The sequence below is a fragment of the Phallusia mammillata genome, chromosome 7, assembly GCF_965637545.1.
Source record: "Phallusia mammillata chromosome 7, kaPhaMamm4.hap1.1, whole genome shotgun sequence".
In the NCBI taxonomy this organism is placed as follows: domain Eukaryota; kingdom Metazoa; phylum Chordata; class Ascidiacea; order Phlebobranchia; family Ascidiidae; genus Phallusia; species Phallusia mammillata.
This window is the reverse complement of record NC_137258.1, coordinates 21,587,865-21,615,702: the sequence shown is the minus strand read 5'-3', so window position 1 is coordinate 21,615,702 and position 27,838 is coordinate 21,587,865. Positions and strand designations below refer to the sequence as shown.

The 27,838-nt window shown below is 37.1% G+C and overlaps 2 protein-coding genes across 3 annotated transcripts; one reads left to right on the top strand and one right to left on the bottom strand.

The window, feature by feature from the left end:
* The first annotated feature begins 455 nt into the window (after window positions 1–455).
* Window positions 456–24,961, top strand: LOC145239685 (uncharacterized). 2 transcript variants are annotated; one of them, XM_080103068.1, is made up of 18 exons: window positions 456–757; window positions 5,725–5,853; window positions 6,228–6,390; window positions 6,740–6,860; window positions 7,536–7,794; window positions 8,687–8,779; window positions 9,914–10,103; window positions 12,156–12,265; window positions 12,747–12,849; window positions 13,896–13,988; window positions 14,708–14,799; window positions 16,113–16,931; window positions 17,579–17,690; window positions 18,531–18,770; window positions 19,437–19,623; window positions 21,826–22,324; window positions 22,768–22,916; window positions 23,965–24,961. In XM_080103068.1, exons 1-18 carry the CDS (start codon window positions 686–688, stop codon window positions 24,110–24,112), a joined length of 3,579 nt encoding a protein of 1,192 aa, XP_079959194.1. In that variant the 5' UTR covers window positions 456–685; the 3' UTR covers window positions 24,113–24,961. The 2 variants fall into 2 exon arrangements, with proteins under 2 accessions (XP_079959194.1, XP_079959193.1); XM_080103067.1 differs by having other exon boundaries at window positions 459–757; window positions 22,765–22,916.
* Window positions 24,962–25,506: 545 nt separating this feature from the next.
* On the bottom strand, window positions 25,507–27,620 carry LOC145239689 (eukaryotic translation initiation factor 3 subunit K-like). The gene is made up of 6 exons (XM_080103073.1): window positions 27,440–27,620; window positions 27,237–27,335; window positions 26,779–26,974; window positions 26,326–26,392; window positions 26,056–26,259; window positions 25,507–25,666 (listed from the first exon to the last, which is right to left on the bottom strand). The coding sequence occupies exons 1-6, from the start codon at window positions 27,490–27,492 to the stop codon at window positions 25,629–25,631; spliced, it is 657 nt and encodes a 218-aa protein (XP_079959199.1). The 5' UTR covers window positions 27,493–27,620; the 3' UTR covers window positions 25,507–25,628.
* Between the last annotated feature and the right edge of the window lie 218 nt (window positions 27,621–27,838).

Genomic DNA, 27,838 nt, shown 5'->3' with positions numbered 1-27,838 from the left:
ATAAAAAAGCTAAAGAGGAACTTCAATCCTATGGTATCTAGCGAAAACACAAGCTTTGTACAACCTTATGCGCTTTTTAAAGCCCGCAACTACCTTGTGACAAATTTTAAAGCCAGCAACTACCTTGTGAAAAATTATTTCGAGGCTAAAAGGACTTCACATTTTTGCATTTGAAAAGATAAAACAACCGTTCGTTTTTGAACGTCTAAAAGGATATTTTTTGGTCGTCAGATGGGTCTCGAGAGCAAAGAAAAAATTCCCCGACTTTTTTCAGAGGTTGTTTTGGAACAAAAAGCCTTGGGGAAGCACTCGAAAAACGATCGTACTATTGACTTACCTGTTCTTTGCAGCAAGACGGCAATGCCGTTAATTCCAGGAGCGGGAGAAGTAAATAATGCTTATCTTGACGTTTATTGATATTTCGCGACTGCAAAAGGCAGTCACTCAGTTAGCCATTAGTTACGCATGAACTGTTTCATAAATATGGTTGTTTTCCTGTGTTGTGTTCAAGTGTATTTGTCTGACAGGGCAGCTCAGTAAGCGTTTTGTGTAGGCGGCAGAGTTCATGTTATGCTGTCATAGGGCCACGGGCGTGACATTTTGAGTGTGTTTTGCCGTTGAATGGTGGATTATGCCTGTTCGAAGCAAGTAAAAGACAGGAAAACTAGTGAACAACATTGTTAAAATGAGTAACAGTGGTGTTATGCTCTCTGGATGGCTGAGGAAGTCACCGCCAGAACGAAAGCTACGCAGAAACGTAGGTGTTGATTACCACAATTTTCTTGTTTATGTTTCATTAAATAACACTTTAGCCGTTTACATACTTGGCCACATTAAAATTACACAATAATTTATGTCTTTGTCATATTATAATGTTTAAAAATGCAATTTGCTTTTCCTTGAGAATGACCACACATGTAAACTTGCAATTTGTGTATTTGTTTTTTAACACATTGCCCATCTGCAATATCAACAAATTAGATTCACAGGACAGTGCTGTTTATAAGTTGATTATATTGTTTGATTTATTAAATCAATATGGGACTGGGATTTGTTGAAAGCAAACAAATCGGAAGGGGTTGCTGACCTTAGAATCACTTTTAGAATGACATTGTTTTGTGCCAAAACATATCCTAGTTTAAATTTCAATGTGAACACTCTATTTGTAGATCTATGTGTCGTTGTTTTGTATGAAAAACATCAACACAGCTGTTAAATGTTTGCTTTATTCTGAACAACATTAGAGCAAACCTCACATCAAGAGTGCAAAAAATGTCAATAATCGAATACCTTTTTTGTGTGAGGTGTTAATTTTAACAGATGCCAAATTTTATAAATGTTAATTTGAACCAATGCCATGAAAAGACTTTTTTTAAAGATTTGCAGAAAATAAAAACATATTGCATATGCCAGAAATGTAATGAAAGTTTGGTTTTCTCTGCAGTCTAGTAACAAATGTCAGAGATTGAATAGCACGTTATTGGGCCCTACAAAAACATAAGTTTGTGCTAGCTAGGAAATGTGTATTCACTTAATACTTCAACCACCTGAGTAATACAAAGTGATAACACTGTTTTTGTTTGTTGTATATTAGGCTTCATATTAGTAAATAATAGCTGCAGTATTTATCATTACATAACCATGTCAGAAACACTTTGTAATCATCTATGTACTCTACATTGCTAGCCCTATCCTAATAACTTGGTGCAGTGACAAAATGGGAATTTCACTTATATAATAACTTTAAATTGGCCTTTAAATCGGTTGCATGAAGTGCAAAGTGTAGCCGTCAAAATCATGCTCTTTTACAGAATGTGTTTAAAACTTTTGTGTGACTTACATCCTGTATGTTGTTAGTAGTAAACTTGGAAAACTTGGAAATTAACAAGAAATATTTGCAGTAGTAAAAGTTTTGTTATTATAATAAGTTAAATTCCAGATATTGGCACAGACATTCCAAAAATATTAGACAGACATTCCAGACAAACGATTATCAGTTATGTTTGTTATGATAAAGGGTATTATTCTGGCAAGGGCTTGCGCAAGTGATGTCCATAAAGTTTCTCTATGTCTAGAAATCAGATCCAATCTCCCGAAAGCAATAAAGTCAGGGAGCTAGACATTGGGACCATAGTACAAACAGATGCAATTGCACGCTCAGCGTCTGGCCTTTCCCAGACAATTCACCAAGCAAGACTTCCGCAAATTGGCCTGGTCTGTCGTAGTTTAAGCGACCATGATGTTTTCCTTGCTACAGGCGCTGTTATAACAGTACGCGACCCCCTATGATGATGCACTTACACTGCGGCGACGCGCGGCACAAAAAAGTTACAAACATCACGATCAATGGTTGTAAAGGTCCTATTGCTTCTTGAGTAAACCCCGCGTTTTCGGTCCACGTAATATGTGACGTACTGACAGCTTGGAACAAATCCTGACACCACATAAGCATATTACGTCATAGCACGACCATAACCCTTGGCTGTCACTAATTGGCCTGCAGGGGATTGCAGTTCAATTTGAGGGAATGTGAAATTGTCTTGTATTTGATTTAAATTCTTCATGTCTTAAATGGGCTTAACTTTTAACGAGTTCGGGATCAAAATTCGTGGTACGATACTGGTTAAAAGAAACCGTTACGTTTTGTTATTTGCACTTCTCGCAAATAAAGGGGGATAAGTTTCTCAAAAGTAGCAACAAACTTTATTCAAATCACTTGTTTGTTAACAACGCCACACTGCATGATACTAATGGTAAAATATGTACTTGCTTTAACTGCTTCGGCCTCCGCCTGCAGAAATACCCGCGTAAGTTTCCTCAAGAGAGTTTTGAAAGAAACAGCGTAACAATAGAATTCCAGTGACGTCATTGCTGAATACCCGAGCACATGAAGTTCCTACTTTGTAAAATTTTGATTTCGATTCCACTTAGCTTACAAGCGAAAGTTACTTAAAAGTGGAAGTCGTTTGTGTGTTTTGACCGTGTTTACCAACTTGTCATGGGATGTCTGTGCAGTAAAGCGTATCTGCCGCGCGCGCGTTGGTTCTTAATGGTGGACCGTTTTCCGCTTTGAAATTGAACGTTGCCTTCCGATTCTGAACGGATGTACAATATTGAACTGGTAGTTACACGTTTATTTTGTGGGCAATGCCAGCCAGAGACTGTTATGTAACCGGCAGTCGTGTCCTTTTTCGTGTGGCAATTATTATTTGTGCAATGCGTAACAGAACGCAACGCAACCAACAAAATAATTAGGCATTTAACTGACACAAAATATTTAATGTACACTTTAAAATAAATGAAAATTGAAAATAGCAACTATAATAAACGGGAATACTATACACAGATCTGTTCATAGGTTATGGCATTAGTATGTGCCTAATTTTTGGGCAGTCATTTTCCTCAATAAATAATAAAATATTTTTGTTAAGCGGACAATTGATTAAGTGCATTCATCAAAGCGTATACAATTTTTTGTTTCGTTTTCTTGAAAATAAACCAGATTTAATCGACAATTGACCCGATATGCTTAGCCAAAACAACAGGTGAAGCAGCCTTGTTTATCCAGGTGTGAATTTGCAAAACAAGCAAGATCATTCTTCCGAAACATACTTGAACCACAAAGCATAAAACCAATCTTTGCTAGTCCTGTTTATGATAAATTTGGATCTTAAAACCTGGGCTAAACCGTTTTAAGGCCATTCGTTGTATTGCTAGTTGGTTAGTTACTTGTAGTGAATTTACTAAATGCGTACTTTGAAATGAAAAAACGAACAAAAAAGGACTTCTAGGTTTTGTCCTGTCGTGTTTATTCGTTTGCAATCCGCGGCTTATAAAGTTTTTTACCCTACCGTTGGTGCAGCTTACAATCGAGGTCGGCTTACATTGTTTTTTTGATACATAACATGCGGCTTACAATCGACTGAATACGGTGACTGGTTTAAAAGTTGGTTTTGTTAGAACTTTTCAAAAACAAGGGACACTGATTGCACCGCATAATGTTTATCACAAAAAAATGCTAACATATATAGTTGCGCGGTCCTTGATAGCCCACGCAGTGCATCCTGAGGAATAGAAACAAAACCACATTACATCACGCGTTGAGTATTCCTTTACCCTTTGTGAGTCATAGGAGTGGCGGCTTCGGGAAGCCCCCGGTCGGTTAAGGAGATTTCTGTTCCGTAACAAAGGTTCGACGACCACTCCTTTGTATTCGCTTCAGCACCTTGCCAAACGGAGCGTTAAAAACAGCCTATGATCAGTTTTCTGGTCGAGGCAAGGGCTGCCTGGTTTACAATGCGTCAGGCTGAAAAAGTTGTACACCACGCAAATAGGTCACTTTATATCAGGATTTTTTTTGGCCAAATTTGACGCGGTGTGCGTGAATAAATCTATGTGGGCGGGCGGGTGGTTTTAGTTACAAACTATCGTGTTATATGTAGGCAGGAGTATCAGCCGTTACCTCCAGTACTTAGTAAATATAGAGGTGTGGTAGTCAATGTATTGTCAGTCGTTTTGCCTTTGTAGCTACGCAAAAAGACAAATCTTCCAGTACTAAGTAACTATAGAGCTTTGGTAGTCGATGTATTGTAAAACACATAGCTCTGTAGCTGCGCAAAAAAGACAAATCTTCTGTTCGCTGAATATTTTATGCCACTTATTAAATTATCTTGCAAAGTGGTTTAGATTTACCTTATTCGCATGTTATTGCATTACGAGGCGCACTTGGCGTTGGTTTGGTTCATTTTTGCCGTTCGCCTGGTTTGCCTCTGAGCGTCAGGGTTGAATGTTTCGTTTATGTAAACACTAATGGCGTTTTAGTTCTATCAATGATTAGCTCGTATTCTGTCTCGGACAACACAGAATCTACGTCAGTGGCGTGGTACTGTTTGGAAAAGTATACCAACATCTCCTATTTAGCCGTTTTCTTTAAAAAATGCAAGTCTTTAGCGCAGATAAACTATAAAATAGGCAGCATGTAATGTATTTTATTCAACACACGCGTTAGGTTACAAAATGTAGAGATTAGTGTCTTTTAATGGCGGACAGTGCAGTTTATTGAAAGTTAAGGACAGACCAGTTGTTTTGCTGACTAAGCATTATTTGTTATTGTTGTAATGTGGTTGTTTACATACATTTTGAGACTGTTGTTTACCATGTCATTGGGAAAACACCACAGAGAGTTATTAACCTTTTAAAAGATGCTGACATCATTTTGTGTTGGCAAGGGTCTTGTGCTAAGGGCTATGTGCCCAATAGCTGATTATGAAAATGGACTGCTTGCATTAAACATGTTTTAGTCATCCATTTTAACAGTTTCTAAGCCTTTGTTTTTTAAAGTGACTGTAATATGATTTTTGTGACCTTGCAGTTTGGCTAAAATATTTGGTTTGCGTTTTTTTTTCTTTCTAAAAAGATACGAAAGCAAATTGAAAACTTCATGCTTTTGCAACAAAAACAAGCAACCCAAAACTTAAACCAACTTTGGTTTGTGACAAATGTTTGGAAACACCTTTGTAGTCACTAGCCAGTTACATTTCAAACTTGAAGAACTTATATATATAAAATAGCAAAAAGGTCTCTCCCCTATTTACGGCATTATATTAAATCAAGCTAGTACCCAAGCAGCCTCACAGCTGATCCCAGTATGACAATTCATCTTAGCATTTTTAAAACTACTTTAATGACCAAGATATTTATACAATTCTTTTTGTACATTGGCAGGCTTGGAAAAAGCGCTGGTTTGTTTTGAGATCTGGTAGACTTTCTGGTGATCCAAACGTTTTGGAATATTTTCGTCATCAAGGATCTAAGAAACCAATTCGTGCAATAAGTCTCAATGAATGCTCACAGGTAAGCTACATCACCTGTACCTGCCTAACATACGAGGCACCTGCAAATTGATAAGAAATTTTAATGCAAATATAACTTTTTCTGAATTGCACCAACCATCACCATTTTTATTATCACTAAGATTAATCTCGATACAGAGCTGGTGTAACGAGGTTTTCAACACCACAGCTCATGTTCTCGGAGAGTTTGTTTGTTTTGCAACATGCTAATGGCGGTGCTAGCCTAATTTGGTACTCCCAGGGCCAGACTTTTAAACTGTCCTAACATTGGTGAGGTCTATTTTTGGGTTATCATCTGCATCGAGTTGTTTGTGCAAAGCGCAAATCATGTCAAACTTGCACTCAATTGATATTTCACCTGTTTTTTGTTTGTAGATCGATGCTAATGTGCCAGTGAAGTACGAAAAGAAGGACCCTACTCATCAGTATGTTTTCGACATAGTCACGAAATCTAGAACATACTATTTGGTGGCTGATACCAGCTTGGAAATGGCTTCGTGGGTCCGTTATCTGTGTGACCTGTGCGGCTTTAATCATGGTAGGGATTTATGCACCACAAAATAATGTTACACCCTTGATAGAACAGTATTATGCCTTGTTCAACCATTGAAGGTTTGATACACTGCTCACACTGCTAAAAGAGTCTAAATACAGTTGTTTGCAAACAGTGTTTTTATTCTTACACACAGTATTGTTATCATTAGTAAAAAAGTAACAGTTTAAAAATGTTTGTATTTTTTATGTATATGTTATATGTTTTCTTTCTAGTGCACCATATTTAGTCTTTCTGCAGAAATTTGTGCTCATAAAAAAATGTGCAATGAAATATCTCAAAATTTTAAGCCAAACATATATTCTCCATAAGTTTTTGTAAATTGTTTTAATAGATTCCCCTGAGAATCAGGCAGATCTTGGGTCCCAGCAGCAAACATTCAAAGCTGTTCAACCAATCACTGGCCGTAATTACCCCCCAAATATGAATGAAGCTTTACTCAGTAATGAGGAAGGGTGAGTAAGGACTTTATGCTATGTAGTGGGCTTGTGACAACATGTGTATGTGGGAGGGATAATGTAGTAACAATTGTAAATCCACACATTATTTTACAGATCCACATTTTGAATCATTCCGTTTACAGTTTTTAATTATTACTCATTTATGAGTCTATGTATTGTAACGGCTCTGGAAAAGTTTGTCATGTGTTTCTGTGGGCTTGAATATATCCACATACCTTTTTAAGTCAATTTCTGCCCTGTTTATTCACTTTTGTGTGTAAATTTATTACTTGTCACCTAATTTACTTCTGTTAGTGTACACTGGATTGCCTAAGCAGTTGTCTAACTTGAAAACAGCTTTAAAAAAAAAACCTTTTTGTAAAAAAAGAAACTAGACGTTTAAAATCTTCTGTAAATAAGAAATCAATGTTTTTTGCGCAAGCTTTAGAAATATATTTGTTATTACTTACTGTGAACAAAAAATTAATGCCCTTTCCAAGATCAAATCAGTCTACCACCTGTTTCTGGGTATTTATTTTTGCAGGTGGTATGAAATAAGAAACTAAATCAACGTTTCAATATGTTGAACCCACCTAATTCTTATGTATCACTACACGTTTAAGGGAAAAAACCGAAAGCATTTTTGTAAGTTTTTTTAGAAATATAGTCAATAAGTTCAAATCGTTTCAGGGTACCACTTGGTTCCGAAGTGCCCATCCCACTTCCACGCCCCCAAAACACCATAACACGTCGTTCTGTGCCCATCCAATCAGAACCCACTGATGCCAATGGAAATATACCGGATCATGAAAAAAATCTTGTCGACGGAAGTACAAGCACATCATCCAGTGCATCCGCAAGAGTATCAATTGCAGGAACCCCAGACAATGCCAGGAAAACATTGGGCGAAAAAAATGGATATAGTTTTGCTATTGACCCATCACTGCAGGTTGGTCTTGGTTAGTAATAAACTATCTAGTGGGTTGTATGAAGCAGCCTTTTTGCTGTTTGTTGTAGTGTTTTTACTATTCTTTTGTATTAGTTTAAAAGCACATTTAAAATGCAAATAGATTTAGTCAAGGTGTTAACAATTTTATGTGTTATTGGTGTCCACAATATGTGGAAAATCAGACCATTTACCAATATTTCAAGCAAGTTGTGTGAAAATACTGGTACAGTTAGGGCTATTAAGGTTGGGGTGAGGTTTTATAATAATTAATAAACAATAAAACCAACTTATAAACTTAGGTTCCAACATCAAATTTAGTAACCCAGTCTCACTGTTAATTTTAATAATTGTGCTCTTTTTGGCCTTCCGAAATCAGCAAACTTAGTTATTTGAGATCCTACGTTAGTAGCTCTACCACAATATGTAACTTAAGTATATTTATGAGTCATCATAAACATTTATGTATGACGTGCATGCATATGCATATGTGACAGGACACAGTGTAAAATAAAACCCTCATGATACTAGTGCTTTGCATTCATCAGTGTAGTAGTCAAATCTGGCAGGAAAAGGAAATAGTAATTTAAACCTTTTCCGATATTGTTACGAAGCTATTGTTTTACGTGCAATTCTTTCAAGCTATCTTTCTGAAAATATAAATCCACATGCTGTTACTAAGAAATGTCATTCCTTAAAGCTGTCTACATCTTTGCAAAAAAGTTTTCAGTCAATATTGTTTTTTGTTAATTAAGCTGTAATTTAACTTTTGGGCTATTGTTATGCTGGCTGGTATGGCCCCTATTTTGTTACGCTGGAGTGTAAAATCTGTAAATACATTTCTGCCATTTGGTATTTATTTGGTTGTGAAACTTACACTTGTCTTTTACACTAGGTGAGCAGTTCAGAATATGTCCTGTTAGCTGACTGCAACACCGCTCCTGTGTCTGAAGACCCACCAGACGATCCATCTCTCCTGCATGCAAAGGTATGTAACTCACCTTACAATAGCAAATGCATCACAACAGGGATTGAATGCAAAATAATGAAATTGGTGTAGTTGAACTCAAAGTATACATCTTTGAATTTGTGCGTAGTGTAACTTGGCAATTAGAGCATTTTCTCAATGAACAGCAGAAGTTGAGTGACAGTTGACGGAAAGAAAGGCTGAGTGATTAGTAAAGATCAGTTGTGACAGTTTATTGATGACTAATATACAACTGATTATAGTATGACTTACTTAAGCCTGTAGACTGCCCTAGTAAAGTAATTTTGATTCAGCATGGCACACATATATGTTCTATAGTTGTAAGGAATTACTTCATACTGTATTGCTGTATATCTCAGTGTACAGTATTTTGGGTTTTTTGTTTAAATCCTGTTGAGGGTGAAACGGTATACAATGGGTTGGTTAAAACGGATTTGTGGCTTTGAAAAATTGGTGAGTTTTCAGTAAGGTTAAAGTGTTTGTTGTTCAGCGACATTAGTTTTAGTTGTCTGTGATACTTTTTGCTATTTTTTTACACATGTTTTGTCAAATATTTTGTATTTGTTTGGTTGTGATTTGCGAAGTTGTATGTGTAAATATTTAAAAACCGATTAACTTGCCTAATCACATAATTAATGACTGCTTACTTCAGAATTTAACATGATAAAATGCATGAAATTTAACAGTTTTGTCATCTATTGTGTCACAAACATTTTCTTAGTTTCTAAGATTTCAAAGTGTTTAAATTATATATGTTACATGTTTTATTGAATAAAAAAGGCATTGGCTGGTAAAAAAACAAAGCTTATTTGGTGTCAGTAATCTTTGACACTATAGTCTTAGAGTTTTATCTTAACCAGTCAAAACTTGTATATGGTCCAGTAAAAATTGAACATGTTAGTGTAAAAAGGGCACTAAATCTGTATTTGAAATTACATAGAGAGTGTTTGGTTTAGCTGTGGCAAACAAATCAACCCCGCAAATGTGTTAGTCTATGCTTAACTTGTTTTGTTGTGAAGCATAGAAACTCTTTTCGGAACCTTATGAAGCATTTAGTGTTAGCCAAAAACAAAGTGCATAAATAACTCTTGAACCTAACTGCATTAGTCAAATAAGTGATACAATTTTGTGCAGTTTTGTGAGCGACGAACGTCAACAGACAGTGTCTTTACACACGATGGTGCTACTAGCGACTGTGCGAGCGATGTGCTTCTTGATCAACCGGCATCATCACATGCACATCTGCGTTACATCTCAGCTAATACTAAGAAACAAAGATTGGATAGTATGCCTGATGTACCACCCCCACAGCCACCCAATAAAGGTATAATTAGGGTTGGGCATTTGACCGGTCAAATAAAATCTGGTCAATTGACCGGTCAAATACTTGTCAATTAGGTCAAATATCGGTCAAATACTATTCACATTATTAAATTGCACTTTTAGTTTAAAGTTGAAGTTAAATCTTCTTCTAAACCATAAGTAGTGGAAATGGAGGTTTCAACTCATATAAATTTGTTTGTGAAATGGGAAATGTTCAGTTTATATTATATTACAGACTACTCCAACTGCATTGCGTGCTTCATTTCATCAATGGCCCCACCTGTGTGCCTGTAATTTTCATTCAGTAATCACATTTGTGAACTGGATTCTCATTATATTCTATATACATCATATTAAAGTTTAATTTTGACTGAGATTTAACTGTAAAACTCGCTTATCCTGCTTAAAGTTGTAATTTATGCTGTTACGCTGTTGTCACATCTCCATTCATGACAAAAAGGAATATACAAAAGCTTGATATGTATGTACTCTATCCCAATAAGTACTGACCTGTAACTGCTCCAAAAAAATCTATTCAGGGCAATAATAAGCTAATAGCTACAAACAATTTTTGGATCAACTATAGAACAAAGGACTGTAGACCTACAAGTTTACACAGATGCTATAAATAACTTAGATTTTTTTTATCTGTCAATAAAAATGTGCAACATTTACAAAAATGTCCAAGTAAATACTAATGAACTAACTTTCCCCCATGGACATATCACACTCGATTTTTATTAAATTAAAACGTTTTTTATTAAATAAACTAGAAGTGATCCATGTTTTTTAATTGCATTGTAAACCTTGCAAAGTTTGCCATGACGTAAATCAGATCATAACTTCAAATCAAAAGTATCTCCTAATTGTTTTGTTATTTATTTTAAATGAACAACACATCTATATTGGCTTTAAAAGCACTTATTAATACAAAAGTATGCCCTAAACTGTTCTATCTGAGGGTTATTAGAAATAATTTACCCTTTCCAACAACCAAAAAGCAAGTACAAAAAAATTTAACATATTTGATTTTTAAAATTAAAAATAGTATTTGACCGGTTAAATAAAGTGCTGTCAATTGACCGGTCAATTGACCGTATTTGACCGGTCAATTGACCGGCTTGCCAACCCTAGGTATAATTAACCTGACTAACTGGCAATTGTTCTGTCAATTTGTTTTGACAGTTTAGCAATGTTCATTATGAATAGTTTATGGATAACCAACAGTTAATTGGAATTTAAATGGGCTTTTAGACAAATGATAATTTTGGTAAATTGTTACGGATGAAATTTGTAATTACACTGATTGTCAATCAATGTGAACTAGTTTAGTTTAGCATTAGTACCAGTTTAACAATAGTACAAACTTACCTTACACAGCGCGATAATTAACTTATTCTTGCGAAGTTTGAAGAATATGTGAAAACAATTGATAATTAAATGTGTATTGCAAACAAACAGGTTGGTATGACAATGCAAAATTGAAATCATGTGATTGATAAAAAATCCCCATGATTTTCTGATAATAGCATCAAAACAATAAAATACCATCAAAGGTTAATATACTAATCTTACTTCTTTCTATTTACAAATTTAGCTGAATGCCTTAGGGCCTGGTCTAAAAGCATGCCTGAACCCTATTTTTTTTTTTTAAACAAAGCGCTAACTTAGTGCAACCAAGGTGAAATTGAGTGTAAAGTCAGACTTACTTATTATGGGCCCCCTTCCATAAGCTTTTGCCTGCAGAAACAAACTAGGGTTGCAAAAAACAGTGACTGGTATGGGACCCAATATTAAATAAGCATAGGGAATATATTAATGTTACAAAATAGCTCATAGTGTATATGCAATGGCAAAATATGCTAAGTAAGCCACCCTTCAAGTTTTAAATACTGACACCCATATTGTTCAAGATGGACATAAATTCATAAATGGGATCAGCCCTGAAGCGTCGATGCTGATTGTCCCATATTGATCATTTACAATTTACATGGTTGTCGACATAAAATGCTTTACATGTTTGGAATTTCTCATACTGATATTGTTTTTGAAGCTTCAAATCGACCGATGATAAGTCGTGTTGATGAGATGGGGTATTCCTATCCTCCGGATGATGATGATGATGTGGAAGACATTCGGGAAGCAAGGAAGCGATCAGTGCCAGTAAGTTTAATGTAAATTTTGTGTATGTAACTTTCCTTACAAAACTATTGAATGTTTTTGATTTCTGGATGGCTACACTAACCAATATGGCCGATCTCTTGTCACCAGCTGCATTAATGAGACTTTATAGGTTGTAACAGTGTGCACTGTATGCAGCTTATCATTTATTAGTTGATCCTTTTTGATTTGCATTTAAAAGGAATGGAAGCAATGCTGTATAGTTCAAATAATAAACTTTTTGCATAAGGCTTTTCATAACTTTTAAATAAAGCCACGCTGTAAAGCAAATGTATTTGGCGTTTATTGTGATTGTGATTCTAAATTTTGTTACTCAAATTTTAAAAAGTTGTTGCTTACTGAGTTTGCAGCGAAATAAAGTCAGAAAAAAGACATTAATTTGGGAAGTCTTAAACCACAAATTGAACTATCATCTACTGCATATCATTGGCTGGTCGAATTTAACACATGTGTTTCATTTTAGGCATCGTACGGCCTCTCACCGATCGACGACAGCGAAATCAAACGCGTTCCCCTCAATATTCAGCAGGAATACAGGGTCGACGAAATGGGAAACCCCCTTCCAGGTAAGAGCGGAAGTTAGCGGGTCACGCACCAGCGCGTTTACGTAACCCAGACGTCGTTAACACGTCGACGAATACGCAAGTCCAAGTTGGTTTGTTTGTAATTAGCGCAAGACCAGCTGCGTTAAGCAATTACCAGTGGAAATCGCGCCTTGCGCACGTTAGGCTCACAATTATTGAAATCTCTACCAGCGATTATGTGGCGTATGCCCTTGGGCGGTCTTTCCACGCGTTGTAATCCTGTCAAGGCAGTAGGTTTCGCATGGACGCGTTGTAGCGACGCTATATATGGGAGGACTCCCTAACTACAGCGCCGGTCAATCATGGCTGGTATTTTCGTATTGCTTACCATGCAAACACGTGTGGCTTTGGCTCACTCGAATTCCACGCATCGTTTAATACACTACGCCCTTCCTACCCCTTTGGCTTGTTGCTACTGCAACTGGTGTTATAAGCAAGAAGCACGCATGTGTTTTGTTTTGCGTCAAAATACAATGGTTGTTTAGTTGACGAATGACGCAGTTTGATAGCCACCGCTGCCCAAAGTTATGTTTAGTGTCTAGACTTCGTGTTTTTGGCAGTTTACTGTATGTAGGCCTACATTATCTCATGTGAAAAGCAGTACTTGCAATTAGTATGTGTCCATTCCCTTAAAAAGAAACAAAGTGTTTTTGTTATTTTTTTATGTTTTTTTATTGTATTTTTTTACTTGTTTTTTTTTTCTGTCGAATGCTGGTTTGTTCCAATCGTTTGATCAAGAAAGAGTGCTTCAAAGTTATTCAATTTAACACACATATTCGTTAGTTATCCAAAGTTAATCCTCCCTAAGTTTGACCCCGGATGACCCAGCGGTTCACCCACAAGCCCCCAAAACGTGTAATTACAAAAACGACTGTACAAAAACGGCTTACTAAAGTACTTGATCCATTTGTGATGTTACCATTTCAGAGAGCCGCAGCCAGTTTTTATCATTGTAAATTGTACCACACCATTGCGAAATGGCTTATGTAACACTTAGTTTCACCTACTTTGTATTCTTCTTTCTATAGACGGAGCTCGTAGCGGAAGTTTTCTGTCTACGACAAGGAACTCATCAGCGGCAACTGGGACCGAATATATCAACACTGCAGACGCATCATCAGGTAAAAATGCGTTGTTCGCACATGCTCGAAAGCTTAAGGATTCAAATCCCAGCGGTGGTGCTTAGAGGGCTGTGATTTTTGCATTCCAAAATAGGTTACCACGAGAATAGAAAGGCATCGTAGTTTGTAATTAATTTTTAATGTGAAGATTTTGGAATGAACTTGGTAGTATTAAAAGAACAATGATCAAATCCTGAAATTACCGGAGAATTTGTATGTTGTGAATGTATTTAATTGCAGACGGTTTGCCAATAGCTTTGCACTGATGGTGACACCAACTTTTGTTCAAGCATCTACAATAGAATATATTCACTACATTTACATACAAAATCAGGCATTTATTTCGTTGTGCAACCTTTTTAACCCAGTGTTTTGGCTGTTTTCATGAATAAAACGCGCTTTAATGCAAGCAATTCCATGATGAAAGCACCAAGTCAATAATAGATGAGTAAGCTGCACACTGTCTCAACCCATAAGGCGTCTTTAGTGCAGCTGGTGACGACATTGACCCTTTTGGTTAGTGTATAGCCATCCAAGGGCACTCCAGTATGTGCCTCACCCATTCTTTTCAATGCCACAACTGGGCATTAACCACAAACAAAACTTATTGGCTTAATGCTTTTACATTAATATAAAATTTGGACATTTTTTATGCATTTGCTTGTTCATACAGCCTTTATGTTAAATATTTTAAACATTGAAACGCACTTCATTTACAGAAGCCGGATTCGGAAACTATCCGGGTAGCCAGCGTTACCCGATTGCAGGAAAACCGTTTACATCACCAACGAATAGAACTGCTTCCTCGCAGGTACCTTGTTTTGTTTTGCACGGTTTTACCAAGTTCGCGATTAGCTCAGAATTTACCGTTTATCGGCCATTGCTGCTTCAAAATTATTTTTATATCAAAATTAAATAGTTAACATGATTTGGTAACTGTTTCATATACGTTTGCTGGTTATTATGACCACAGTAAACCTTGATTAAACCGGATTCGATTAATCCGGATCTTCGCCCAATTGGACAAAACTTGAGGTACAAATGATTTGTTATGTGGTAAGACTTCTAAATCGACACCGGATCTTCGCCTAATGCGGACATTTTTTAGGGTCCAAACCGGTCCGGAATACCCGAGGTTCACTGTAGTAATTTCAAATGTACTGATTCTTTTACAATAAGTATTGCTTTAAATTGGCTAATGTGTGTTTTTGCACTTTTCAAAATCACTTTTTTCTGTTTTAAAATTTCGCTCAGTTTTAACCTATTTAAATAGCTGTACCTAAACGCGGATGCCAGTATTAAGTTTGACCTGCATTTTATCTGTGTTTTCGCGGTCTTGGCGTAGACAGCTTAGCGTAGGCGATTATTATCGAGACATAGTCAGTACTCACGTTTCTAACCACCAGTTTGTGGTTACTTGTCAAATTGAAGCCGCTATGTATATTTTTAGCCTTTTCGGAGCTCTTGGTAAACGCCTGTACATTCAGTTTTAACACTGTCTCAATTAGGACTGGTTGTTGATAGTCTGTCCTATGTTGGAAACAGCTGACGATAATACCGTTCCTACATGCCGATATTAAATGCTAAACTCCTGCAATGCGCAAATTAAACCCTCTTGGGTGCGAAAAGTGTCTGTGATTCGGATTTTAGATTTTTTGCGTACCATCGTTACTAATAGATTTTAAACCTTGATACAAAATACAATTGCCAGAAGAGCTCTATAAATTTGATATTATGCCTGACAGCATCAGCTTATATATAACTTAAATAAAAATTGTATTGATACTGTATACGCTTTATTAGTGTCTTTTCTATATTAGTGTTGTTGTCATCAGTGTAAAACAAAACAAAAAACAGTTGAAATATTTTTTTTCACCAAGCATGCGTTTTTTTTCCAGCATATATCTTGTAAACAATAACTGCTCTATATTTAAAATTTAAATAGTAATTACATTTCAGTGTTATTTAATTATCTCGTTTGCTACAAATAGTGCAAAATGTATCATTTATTACCAGCTTTTAACAATTTGATTTTTACTAAAACTTTATTTCTACTTGGTTTTTAAAATTCCTTAACATTTTCCTGCCTTAAAATCACCACCTAAAACCATCTTCTACTCGCAGTACTCGGCTTCGTCGGTGTTCTTCACGGGTACTACTCCGCAGAGCGAGTCATCTACCTACTCGTTTCCCCGTCAAATCTACGACGTCCCGAAGCACGCGTCGCCACAGCAACAGCAAAACAATAATTTCGCACATTATTCGAGTCCCCGTAACCACGGGCAACTCTACAACTCGAAGAACTCGCTCTACTCGTCCGCGACAGTCTTATCTCCACCATCTTTGAATAACTCTTCGCCACAGAGGTTACATAATGGCAGTTTTGCTATGAACAGTAACTCTGGTTTGCCAAGAATGCGGCGTAGCTCCAGCGTAGGACAATTGGAGACTGTTGCAAACGAACTCGCCGCGAAAACGAGTGATTACTCGACGCCAACGCATATGCGACGTCGCTCTATAGACCACAGACAAACTCCCATCTACAACGTCCCTTCAAACCAACCCTTTAACGATTCTGGGATTTACTCAAGCCCGACTCGTTTCGCAAACGGCGGCGGAGATTTTCGTTCAAAATCCGGAGCGCCGCCGCCAAGGCCACCGAAGTCAGAAGCAACTGTAAAACAGAGTATGAACGATAATAGGGGGTCGTCGACTTCGACAGACAGAAGCGGGGATCCCCCTGTATCCCCCGTGCACACAGCGGTAATTTCAACCGACGTACCAGACTCGCCACAACACACCGAAGTGGTTACGATTTTTAACGATTACCAAGCGGATTTAAAAGTCAGCCCAACTTTGGGGGAATCCCCATCTCCAGCTCATTCAAGTATCGTAAAAACTGTTCCCCTGCTATCGCCTACAGATCAAACTCCAAACAATAAAGTAAGTAGGTTTCATGTATTGAACTCGCTTAATTTGATTAGATTTATAAAAAACTACCAATAAAACTTTAAATTCTTTTGGTTGGTTTTGTTCATCTTAACTAAATAATAGTTGAACCAGTGATCCCCTACTTCTAAGCTGATATGTGCAGCATACAAGGCAGGCAACGGTGATTGTGATTCGACTTTCGACGGGTTCACTGCTGAGCCAGTTGGTAGAGCTCGAGTCCCGGAAAGACTCCTGTCGTGGGTACGAATCCCACCGCAGACTACATATTTCTAGTCTATGCCTTGTCATATGTGGGGGAATGCTTGGTGACCGTGTGATTCGGTATAACACCTTCAATAGGCCTGGTGTACTATTAAATATCTCCACATTGTGTTTAGCATTAAAAAGGTTTAGCCTTATTTTCTTTGCAAACTGATTGGTTTTGACCTGTCAAACGGCATCTTGTCACAAAGGGTATTATGAAGTCATTTTATTTTCACACATGACCGCGCAAAATCACACCGCTTGGTGCGTTTCCTTAACTGCATTTACAGGATATTGACAAATCCCTCGAACTCCGTCCTCTGAAAGGGTGTTTCAACACCGCAATCTTATCACAACGAATTTGAGTCGAAACTTAATTTGATTTGTTTATTCAGACGCCAGCAGCGGCATCGACATCATACTCCCCGAGACTGAGCCCTAGTCAAGTAGAAAAGGGAGCGCGTTCTGTTAACAGCAGCTGCAGCTCGGGAAGTGGTACAACGTCAGGTAAGTAATCATTATAGGGTGTTGTTTGACGCAGGTGACCTCATTCAGTAGCTGGTACTTGCGCGACTACATACTGCTGTTTGCATTAGGTTAACGACAAAATTAATAAATTAACTTGATTAGTGGCGCATTGCTGTAAAAGTTGATAAACTTTGGTTTTGCGTTTGTTTAGTAATTACGAAAGAATGTGTTAAACAAAACCTGGTAAACATTTTCTAAAACAAGGTTTTGCTTCTTTTGGGGTAAGAATTAGCTCTCAGAACCGTCCCTAAATGCACACTTTAATAGTGATGATGTAAATGAGCCAAATATAAAAAACAGGCCATTCTCAGTGTAGCCACTCCCAAGCAACATTAGATGTGCACACTAAAGAGGCCATACACCAGTTTATGCGCAACATAAATTGTCATTGGCTAAATTGTCCCTTTTTTGCGGCTTTTGGGCAATTTTGTTAAACAAACAGCACAAAAATAAATAAGGGCAACATAAAGGCATTGTTTTCACTGGAGTGGGTGTGGGAAATTTTTTAACCAAATTCACAACCCTGACTTGGAGGGTACATTACCTCGGATTTTCATGTTATGATGTTACCGTGGACTTATTTTATTGCTTATTCAAATAGAAACATAAACAGATCATTGTTAAACATTATGGCAGAACACACATACAATAGTTGACATATAAAACATTCAGAGTCAATCAAGCATAAATAATTTCACACATGCATTAAATAAAATCACTGATGCCTACAGTTAAAGGTAGGGCAACTTAAAGGGTACAGACAATTTAACATAACAATTACAAATCTACATATCAATCCTGATTTCATAATACACACAGATTCATCTAGAAGCCGTTCCCCCGTTACATCTTTATACGATATCCCGAAATCGCGGCTTCAGACATCAGAAAGTGGAAAACTCGCTGATTTTAACGACCCAGTGAATTTGTACGATACTCCGAGGTCGAACTCTGTATCCGAACCGAACTCCGGACAACGAAGACTCGCCGAGATCGAGGACTCGAAACACCAGAGTTACGAACCGATGATGAATCAAACGGACTCGTTTTTACATGAGAGTAAGTTATTACTCGTTTTTTAATTTAACTGTTTTTAATAGATTTTTTGCAAATTTGAAAATAATAGTGCCTTATATATAAGTTTATATAATCGTATATACATGTGTCTGGGGACCCGTTTGTTTCAGCATGATTATAATACGCTATTGAATACCAGGAAAAGATAGGGACCAAAATGAATTTAAGTAAAAACGCATATATTTGTTGTATGGCAACTGGTATATGTAGTAAGTTATAAAATAAAACAAAGAGTATACATTAAACCTCGGTTAATCCGGACCCGTTTTGGACCAAAAATTTGTCCGGATTAGACGAAGTTTCAGTTCAACCGATGTCGATTAGTTAAAAGCCTTACCGCATTACAAATTATTTGTACCTCAAGTTTTGTCCCAATTAGGCGAAGATCCAAATTAACCCAATCCAGTTTAACGAAGGTTTCATGTGTAAACTAACAATATGTATAGGAAAGTCACCCTTTTAATTTAGTAAAATCATTTTGTTGTCAGATTTGCCTATAGTGTTTTTTCAATTTAAGTTTTTTCAACAAAAACATTCCGTTGAACATTTTCCAATCCCAAAAAGATTTTATTACGGAAAGTCTTACATTGCTCTGTGATTTTCATAATCTTTATAGTAGAAGTTACAAAAAAACTTGTTTTGTTTCAGGAATAGATGACACATCTTTATACACGAGTATGGCTGGTGCGCCTGCTCTTATAGGCCACAGTCCTATCTCAGTGTCTAGCAGAAGTCCAACAGAACAATTGGCCAATCAAAAACCGCCACCTGTCAAACGGGACCTCAAGCCTGGAAGGTGTAGTCTCGGATCAGACGGTGGCACCAACGATAACAGGTTTGGAAACTGATAAAAAAAAAAACTGAAAAAAAAAAAAAAAAAAAAGAATTTTTTGTGGAAACACTGTTTGACGTAAAATTTTGAAGATTGCTTGACGAAGAACTGGCAATGTTATGAATTGTTTAGAATGTTGATATATGTGCTGATGTTAGTGTATGTTGCAAGTGGTGATACGTAAACAAGTTTTAAACACTGGAAAGTCGCCAATCGCCGTTTTGCTGTAACTAATAGGTTCATTATGCAAAGTTACTTCTTTGAAATCGTAAAACTTTCAGCACACTGCACAATTTACAAAATGGCAATCATCACCTCATCACCATATTCTGTCCGTTCATGATTGTTAATTAGGTAAACTCAGCACCAGCAATTGACAATTGGCTTGTGTTCAGCAGAAATGGGCCCTAATTTAGCCAATAAAAAGCCCATTTCTTGGTTTTTCGTCCAACTAAACGTTGCAACAATATGTTTGACATTCATGCACGAATCCTCATTAATCACGGCCCCAAGTAACTGTCAAAAAATTCACCCCAATTCATGGCATTATGGAAAACAACCAACCGCTCATTGCGTCATACAAGACCATTACATCATCCGACTAGCCTTTTCTCGTCTCCAGTGACGGAATCGAATTAATTATGCATGTGGTACACGCACATAGTCTTGAAGAAACCTTTTAGCCCTTTTTAACATTTGCACTGAAAAGGCAAAATGCACGTGGCCTTCGTACGTTGCGCCATGACGTCAAACGTCACGTGATTGATCTCGCGTTTGCGTCAGTGCTATGACGATTATATAATTTGCGTAGCTTGTTGCTAACGTAAAAAAAATACCGATGGGTCCCGCAAAGAGCATTTAAGAATATGTAAAACAAATCGTGTGAAAATGCTTGCGGTTGGGACTATTAGGGTTGGGGTGAGGTTTTATAATTTTAGACAGTTAGTTGTGTCACATACAGTCATACACGATTAAAAAATGAATTAAATTAAAGAAATGTACGTAAAAAATCGCTGTGTTGTGTAACAAGTGATGGAATATTGTCTACACCTTTCCTCTTTAACCCTTGGATCCTAATTGAGACACACTGGAGTAATACAGACAAGGCATAGAAGCGTTATTTTTCAACTTTAGGTCGCAACACCATATGCAAAACAGCAGGCGCTTGAACAAGCTTTGCGTAAGGAGTAGCGACGTCTCGGTGACGGCTCAAAATAGGCGCGACATATCTTTGTTACGTCACGGTGCCCGTTAGCGATCTCTAGAACAGAGCGTTTAGGCAATTAGCTACGATCCAACGGTAGTCTGTAATATTCTGCGTACGTTAGGGCGCCGGCTAAGACATTTTCCGGCATAAACAACTTGATTTTGACTTTTCCGTACGCCTTTGCTGTCGTAATATACGCACCTGTGGTTTGCACTAATTGCTTCATTTTGATGGCGTGGTCAGCTCATTTGAGAAGGAACTGACTGCAAAATGTAGGTTTCAAGTCTTTGAAGCGATTATTTTGTAACCAATTAAACTGTTTTAATCCTGACTTAAAGACCAACTTTGTTTAGACTTCAATAAATTCACCCGCACTTGGATTCCAACTCACCATTTCTGTTTCAAAATCGTTTGTCTAATTTAGCAAAATTTGTAACAGATAGAACATTTTTTTCAGTCTAAAACTGCAGGCCATTTTGTTGTATTTTAACCAAAGTTGTTAACCTGGTCGTTTTCGGACTTTAGTTTGAATATAACATACAGGGCTGACGTTACGATAGAACCACATTGAACTTACGGGCCTATAATTCGATCTGGGTTTTCTGGCTTGGTCATTATGCGAAACCGATAGTTAATGCTCTTTTGATTGCTAAAATCCGAGCGAATTTCCCAATACTTGTACTGATATGTTAACAACAACGATTGTTAAAACGCCTGCAAAATAATTTGTTCACTATATATACAAGCTAAAACAGTTCTGTTGCTTCTGAAAATCACGGATTCAACACTAAGTCTGTGTAGCTTAGTTGTTAGAGCGCGCGTCCCGGAAAGACTCCTGTCGTGGGTTCGAATCCCACCACAGGCTAGATATTTTTAGCCTACGCCTTGCCATATAGTAATGCTTAGTGACCGGCTGATTCGGTATAACGCCTTCAATGTGCCTATAGCGTACTGCGATTCTAAAACTCACATTTTAACCAAGACCCGTATTTTTGTAGATCTTATCCATTACGAACAAGCGGGGACGATTCCTTGCTTATGGGCAGCGACGTTTCAAGCCTCAACAGTTCCAGCCATTTATCAGACAGCGGGCCAGTGTCCCCACCACATACAGTTCTAATGCATTCGCTCCCACCAAGTCCAGCCGTAATACGAAGTAGTGGTCACAATACTTTGCCTACTGCTCCACACACAGACCGTCTTTACCCGCCGGAAAGACCTCCAAAGAACCCCAGCCAGTCGAGTCTATCCCCACGCACCCCACCCTCGGCAGCTATGGTAACAGGCCGTCCCTATGCCTATACACAGGAACGCGTGCATAAGCCGATGTACGATGGCCGACATAAAGGTAACGTTGGTGGACCCGGAGTACCAGGCAGACCACCTAAGCCTTATAACATGAAATCTGGCTCTGGAAATACTAGAGAGGATTTTGCTCACGCCCAAAGAATAAGGGATTACGCCAATGCCCCAGCAAGACCTCCGAAATCAGCATTTGTAAGTAGTTTTGCTGTTTTAACACAATGGACCTATAAAACAGTTAGTGAATACATATGCAGTCGATAAGGGTAATAGAATAACCATGATGATTTGTGTTTATAAATTTGATTTTCATTTACCGTTGTAACTTAGTTTCTATACTTGTATGTCATAAACAGTATCAATCGTACGGAGGTTAACTGTGAACTTGGAACGTGCATATTGACGCAACAAGGGGTGTTGGGGGATACCCATGCTCCCCTAAATTTTAAAATACACATTTTTGCTTCCATTTTCGGTGTTGTAAATATACTTGTTTGAGTCATAAAAACATTTTTGCCAGTTTTTTGGCTTTTCCACTAAACACGCACCGCTTGTACATTATAACTGTTATGTCCGTTATCTTAGAATTAAGGTACACTATCAACACGTTTCAAATCTTATTTTATTTCCATCAGCAGCCGAACGAATTTGAGGCCTCTCATTTTTCAACTGTCCCACCGGCACCACACCAACCCGAGAAGGAACTGAAATATGTAGAACTCACCAGCTTCCCACAGCCACAAGACGGGACTCCACGCTACGAAACACCACCCTCAGCCAATGACAGGTAAGCTCGGGACCTGTTCTGTTGCGGTGTGGTTTTTTTTAATTCGTTGTCGTCGCTTTTGGATTCCCGAAATGTTCAGTTAATCGGGATTTCATATACTGAGGACTCTGGTTAATAGCAAGTCCGATTTTTTTTTTCAACTTTTTTGCGATTAATCGGAATATACAATGAAATGTCATATTTTGTTGAAATAATAGTACGCCAGTCCGTTATATCGAATCAAGCTTTCCCATATGGCAAGATACAGACCAGAAAAATCTAGCCTGCGGTGGGATTCGAACCAATATTTTGTTTCTGAGGAAAAAGCTACATTTTAAAGCAATGTGCAATATAACTGAACGGTTTAAGATGCTTGAAAACACGTGTATAGCAGCCTGTCTTAAATCATTTTCATGGTGTTACTCTTAGGTTAACACTTTAAGTTTGTTAGCGCCTAGTTTAGCAAGTTCTCTGTTGAGGACATTAACGTTTTCATGTCATGTACATTTTGTAATTCCATGGTTTCAGTCATAACACTTTAAAACCTTTTTTTTCGTTTGGATTGAAAACATACCTACAGCAAAGCGAAAGTCATGATCTTTATTCTCACAAAAGGCTACAAAGTTTAATGTTGTTTGATTTAAACAGCGTGAATAGTACCAAAACGTTAAATCAGTGACCAAAACGCTGATAAGAGGCGTAAATTAAACATTTTACCAACCTAATGTGCTATGACAATCCTTTGTATCGAAATTCATTCTAAAGAAAGACCTAGAAAGAATTCCGTGTTCTATGCTTGTTTTTCTCAAAAAGGGCTAGATTTTCCATAGCAAATGTTGTCACATACTAACCACCACTACAAAACAATTCCGCTCTCTTGAAAGCTATCAATTCACATATACGCTTTCCGTTTCCATTTTATGTCTGAAAAACCCTACATTGTTACATCAAGCTTTTGTCGTTTTATAAGAATCAAGTGTCCCTGTTGTATAGGATGCATTCCCACTTTCAAGCCATGTCTAAAATGCATCAGAAACTTGCAAAACTGAAATATCATTTTTTTTTGCAGGCCACCGAAAACGGGCGAAGGAGTTCAATACATAATGATTGACGAAAACAAAACCAAGGCTCTTAAGATGATGAAAGAAGAAAGAGAAAAAGAGCAAAGCAAGCACATGCGTCCGTTAGAAACGAAAAACATCAAAACGTTGAAATAAGGCGGCTAATCAGTTTTCGGAAATGACACAGTTGGGATTCTTTCAGTTCACTGCTCCTTGCGTGGTGCGGCCATTTTTTTCTTGTTTCTTTTTAGTTGCCTCGACTTTTGACACGAGAGGCGCCTTCGTTGAACTTAATTGACATTTTTTCTTATTGTTACGTCGCCGTTACGTCATGTTCCGCAGCCTGCTTACGTCATGTGGCAAATTGTTTAGATTATGTGGACGTGCTTATTTCGCAACAAGCGCATACCAAACATTTACACTTCAAAATACATTTGCCACATATTTTGCCATTGTCTATTAAAAATCTGGTTTTGCACTGCTTTAAAAACAATATTACGGCCCGCTGCTTGTAGTGAAAAATGCTTTACAAGGATACTTCAAATTTCTGACCTAGGATAAACCCTAAGGCCCGAAAATGGTCATTTTTTTCAATTTGTAAATTATAAGCCAGGCAAATTTTACTTATATTGTACCTACGGATCACTACTGAAAGTAAACTTTGACAAAACCGAAATGTTTTTTGAAATTCGCGTTTAAATCTATTTGGTCGCTTTTGCATTAACCGCCCCAATGCCAAGTAATACATATACTAGTTCATCATGTGCTCTTGTCACCATCTAGTGTCCGTTTCAACAAGTTCCCACCTGTCGCTAGGTGGCGTACTTGCTTGGTGTATTATTTGTGCAATATCGTCTAGTTTCAACCCGGCCAATCGTATCGTGACACGTGGAAGCTTGCGATTGGCTCAGCAGTTAGCTGGTGTGTTTTCAACTTGTTGGTAATTTTGACCTTCTGCAATTTTTTTTTCTCCCATTGGTTGATGAATAAAGTAACATATCGCTACCTTGGTTTTTTTCATAAAGAACAGTGTGTTTAAAGTCTCATCTATCTACAAAAAGGGCGTAAACAATGGGAAAAAAATTCCAGGGGTTAGTATGTGCTTTATGATAAAATCATCTGAATCATTGATATTTCACTGTTTCATTTTTATCCTCGGTGGGCGGGCAACGCCTGAATGCGTTATGCCGTTGAGCTGCCTGTTTTATTTGCAAGTCCGTTAAATCATTTTTGACTTGATATTTTGGCCAGTTGGCAACTTCAATTTAGTTCAACCCATTGGGAACCACTGGGTTGGAGCAATGTCGCTTAAGTTTTTTGCTGAAGGAAACACAAGCGACCGAGATAGGGTTAGAACCCACAACCTTGTGAACACAAAGCAGTTAATTTGTTAAAGCAAACAACTACAATTCTTTGTGGGTCCTGTTGATGCGCTGCTGGACAGTTGGTACCACAAGTTTTTTTTACATTTTCCATGGTGTGTTGTGCACAAAAAGCTTTTAAACCAGCTTGTCAAAATAGTAACTACAAACTCACCAAAATTATCACACTTATACAATATACAAGCATATATTTCTGCGAAAACGATGGCAGATTTCTCCCAAAAATACTCAATCACACAATTCCTCATGTGGTGTCTTTCCTGATACCCAAACAAGATGTAAAACCTCCATCACGCCGTAAGACCGGATTTCATCACACTTTGAACTTCTAAAAAAATGGTAAAAAGTGTTATAATGCAAGTTAGAAGTCAGGTAAGAAATGTTCAAGGAGATAGGCCAGTGTTTAACTTAAACCATTAAAATAGGGAAGATAAAAAGTTTACAGCGTTATTGTAAGCTAATTTCTGTGCTATTAACAAAACTATTATTTAGCATTCACTTTACCCAAGATACAAGAAAATGAAAAACTAAAACAAAAAATTGCAAATTAAAGAAGGGGATTTTTGAGTACTTTGAGCTGTGCTTGTTATAAGAAGAAAGTTATCCTTAAATTTTACACAAAAATCTGTTTACCGTGTAATTATTTTGTATACCTATATTGTGCTCGAATAAAAAGGCCTAATCATATTTTTTATAAATAAAATCAGTGGAACTTACTTTCAAAGTTCACTTTATCAACAATATTCCTTGTTTTTACAATTTCTTCCTGATTTGTGACAAAAACCAATCCATTATCTTTACATGTCCAGTTAAACATTTTTATCCAGCCCTGAAGTTCTTCATCACTAGGTTCTCCTAAAAGAGCTTTCAAATCAGTCCGACTAATATGTTGGTAGGATATCGATACAGCGTAGCAGATATCTGTAAATTAATTATGCTTGTGATTATGGTTTGTACTGCAGAAATATTTAACATGTTTTTATTTACATTTTTTAATCGCTTCTTCAAATCCAATCATGCCAGCTATCAAGTCAGGCGTTGCTTGTACCTCTCTCTGAAAAAAATGTAGATTTTAAGGAACCAGAACATAAACTAAACCAGATTTAAAACAACCTTTCAAACAGACATTTTTATTTTGTGCAGACTTTCAGACAAAACACAAAAAACAATGTTTTTTGTCACAGTGGGCCGACATATTTTTTTAGTTGCATGCATATTATGTTGTGCATTCTTACTAACTTTGCGTAGTTTTGTGAACACAACACGACAAAATAATAAAAAAATTACACAAGGCCTATAAATACTCATATTTAATATCATTCTTTTCAGTTTTTAGTGCAATTGTGTCGCTATGTTTTCTTTCAGCAAGCACAATTAAACTCAACTCCCACTTGTTTGCAAAAACAAAAAAAATGCAATATAAATAAACATGCGACGAACCCAAAACATCCTGAAGTCACAGGTTTCGAGGAGATGATGGAGAAATATTAATCGGCCGACATGTACATCTTCATGATGGTGTTGGTCAATGAGACATTCACAGAGGGAGAAGTCTGGCTCAGGAAGAGCAGTAAGAGCTTTAAGGAGAATTCCAGTGACTACTTCTTGTTGGTAGAAGGCTGGATTGAATTGGTACCTGTTTAAACAATTTTTAAAACATAATTCTAGTACACATGAAACCATTTTCAAAGAAGCCAAACTAATTGAATAACAAAAAGACCTTTGATGTTGCACAAAACGAAATTATACAAAAAAAAAAAAGTTTCGAAAAACTATTATCATCATGAATGAAATTATTCTTAAGAATGTAAAATAACAACCTTTAAATGTTGGACGGTTAACCAAACTAGGGCTTTAAACATTGTCTAACTGAGTGTATAAAGAGTATTGGTACTTACAGTTTCAAAACAGAAAGATTTGCAGATTTGTCATAGAAATTTTCAGTAATTTGCCGCCTCACGTAAGGCTCCAGAAGTGAGAGGTTTTCTGGATTATACCTAAAACACAGCACTCATTAAATATATGTCAATAGCAATATGTAGCAACTTTCTAGTCAACAAAAAAGTAATGCTCGCCCTTTTTAATTAAAGTTACTACTCACCTGTCAATGCCTTTGAGCATGCTCTCAACTGCGTGTGAGTCTACTACGGCCATTTTGTTTTTTCAAACAGTTCTACAGCAATTAGTTTGTACTAATAACTTGATGTAACTTCAACAAACAGATGTTAGATTCCAATTTATCCAAACCTTCACCAAAGGGTTAATAAATAATAAGACATGAAACAACACACGCGTTGAAGCGTATTATTTTTATGTGACAAGCAATCAAATACTATAATATTTTGCTGCTGAGAAGTCTATTTGCAAAAAATACCAAGTTATGCACACGATTGTTTTTTGTATTATTGCATTCTAATTGTATAAGCTTGAAGGTTAATTAGTACACAAATAATTCATTTTTTGGTAATTCAGTCGTCACGCTTGATGTCTTCCATGGTTG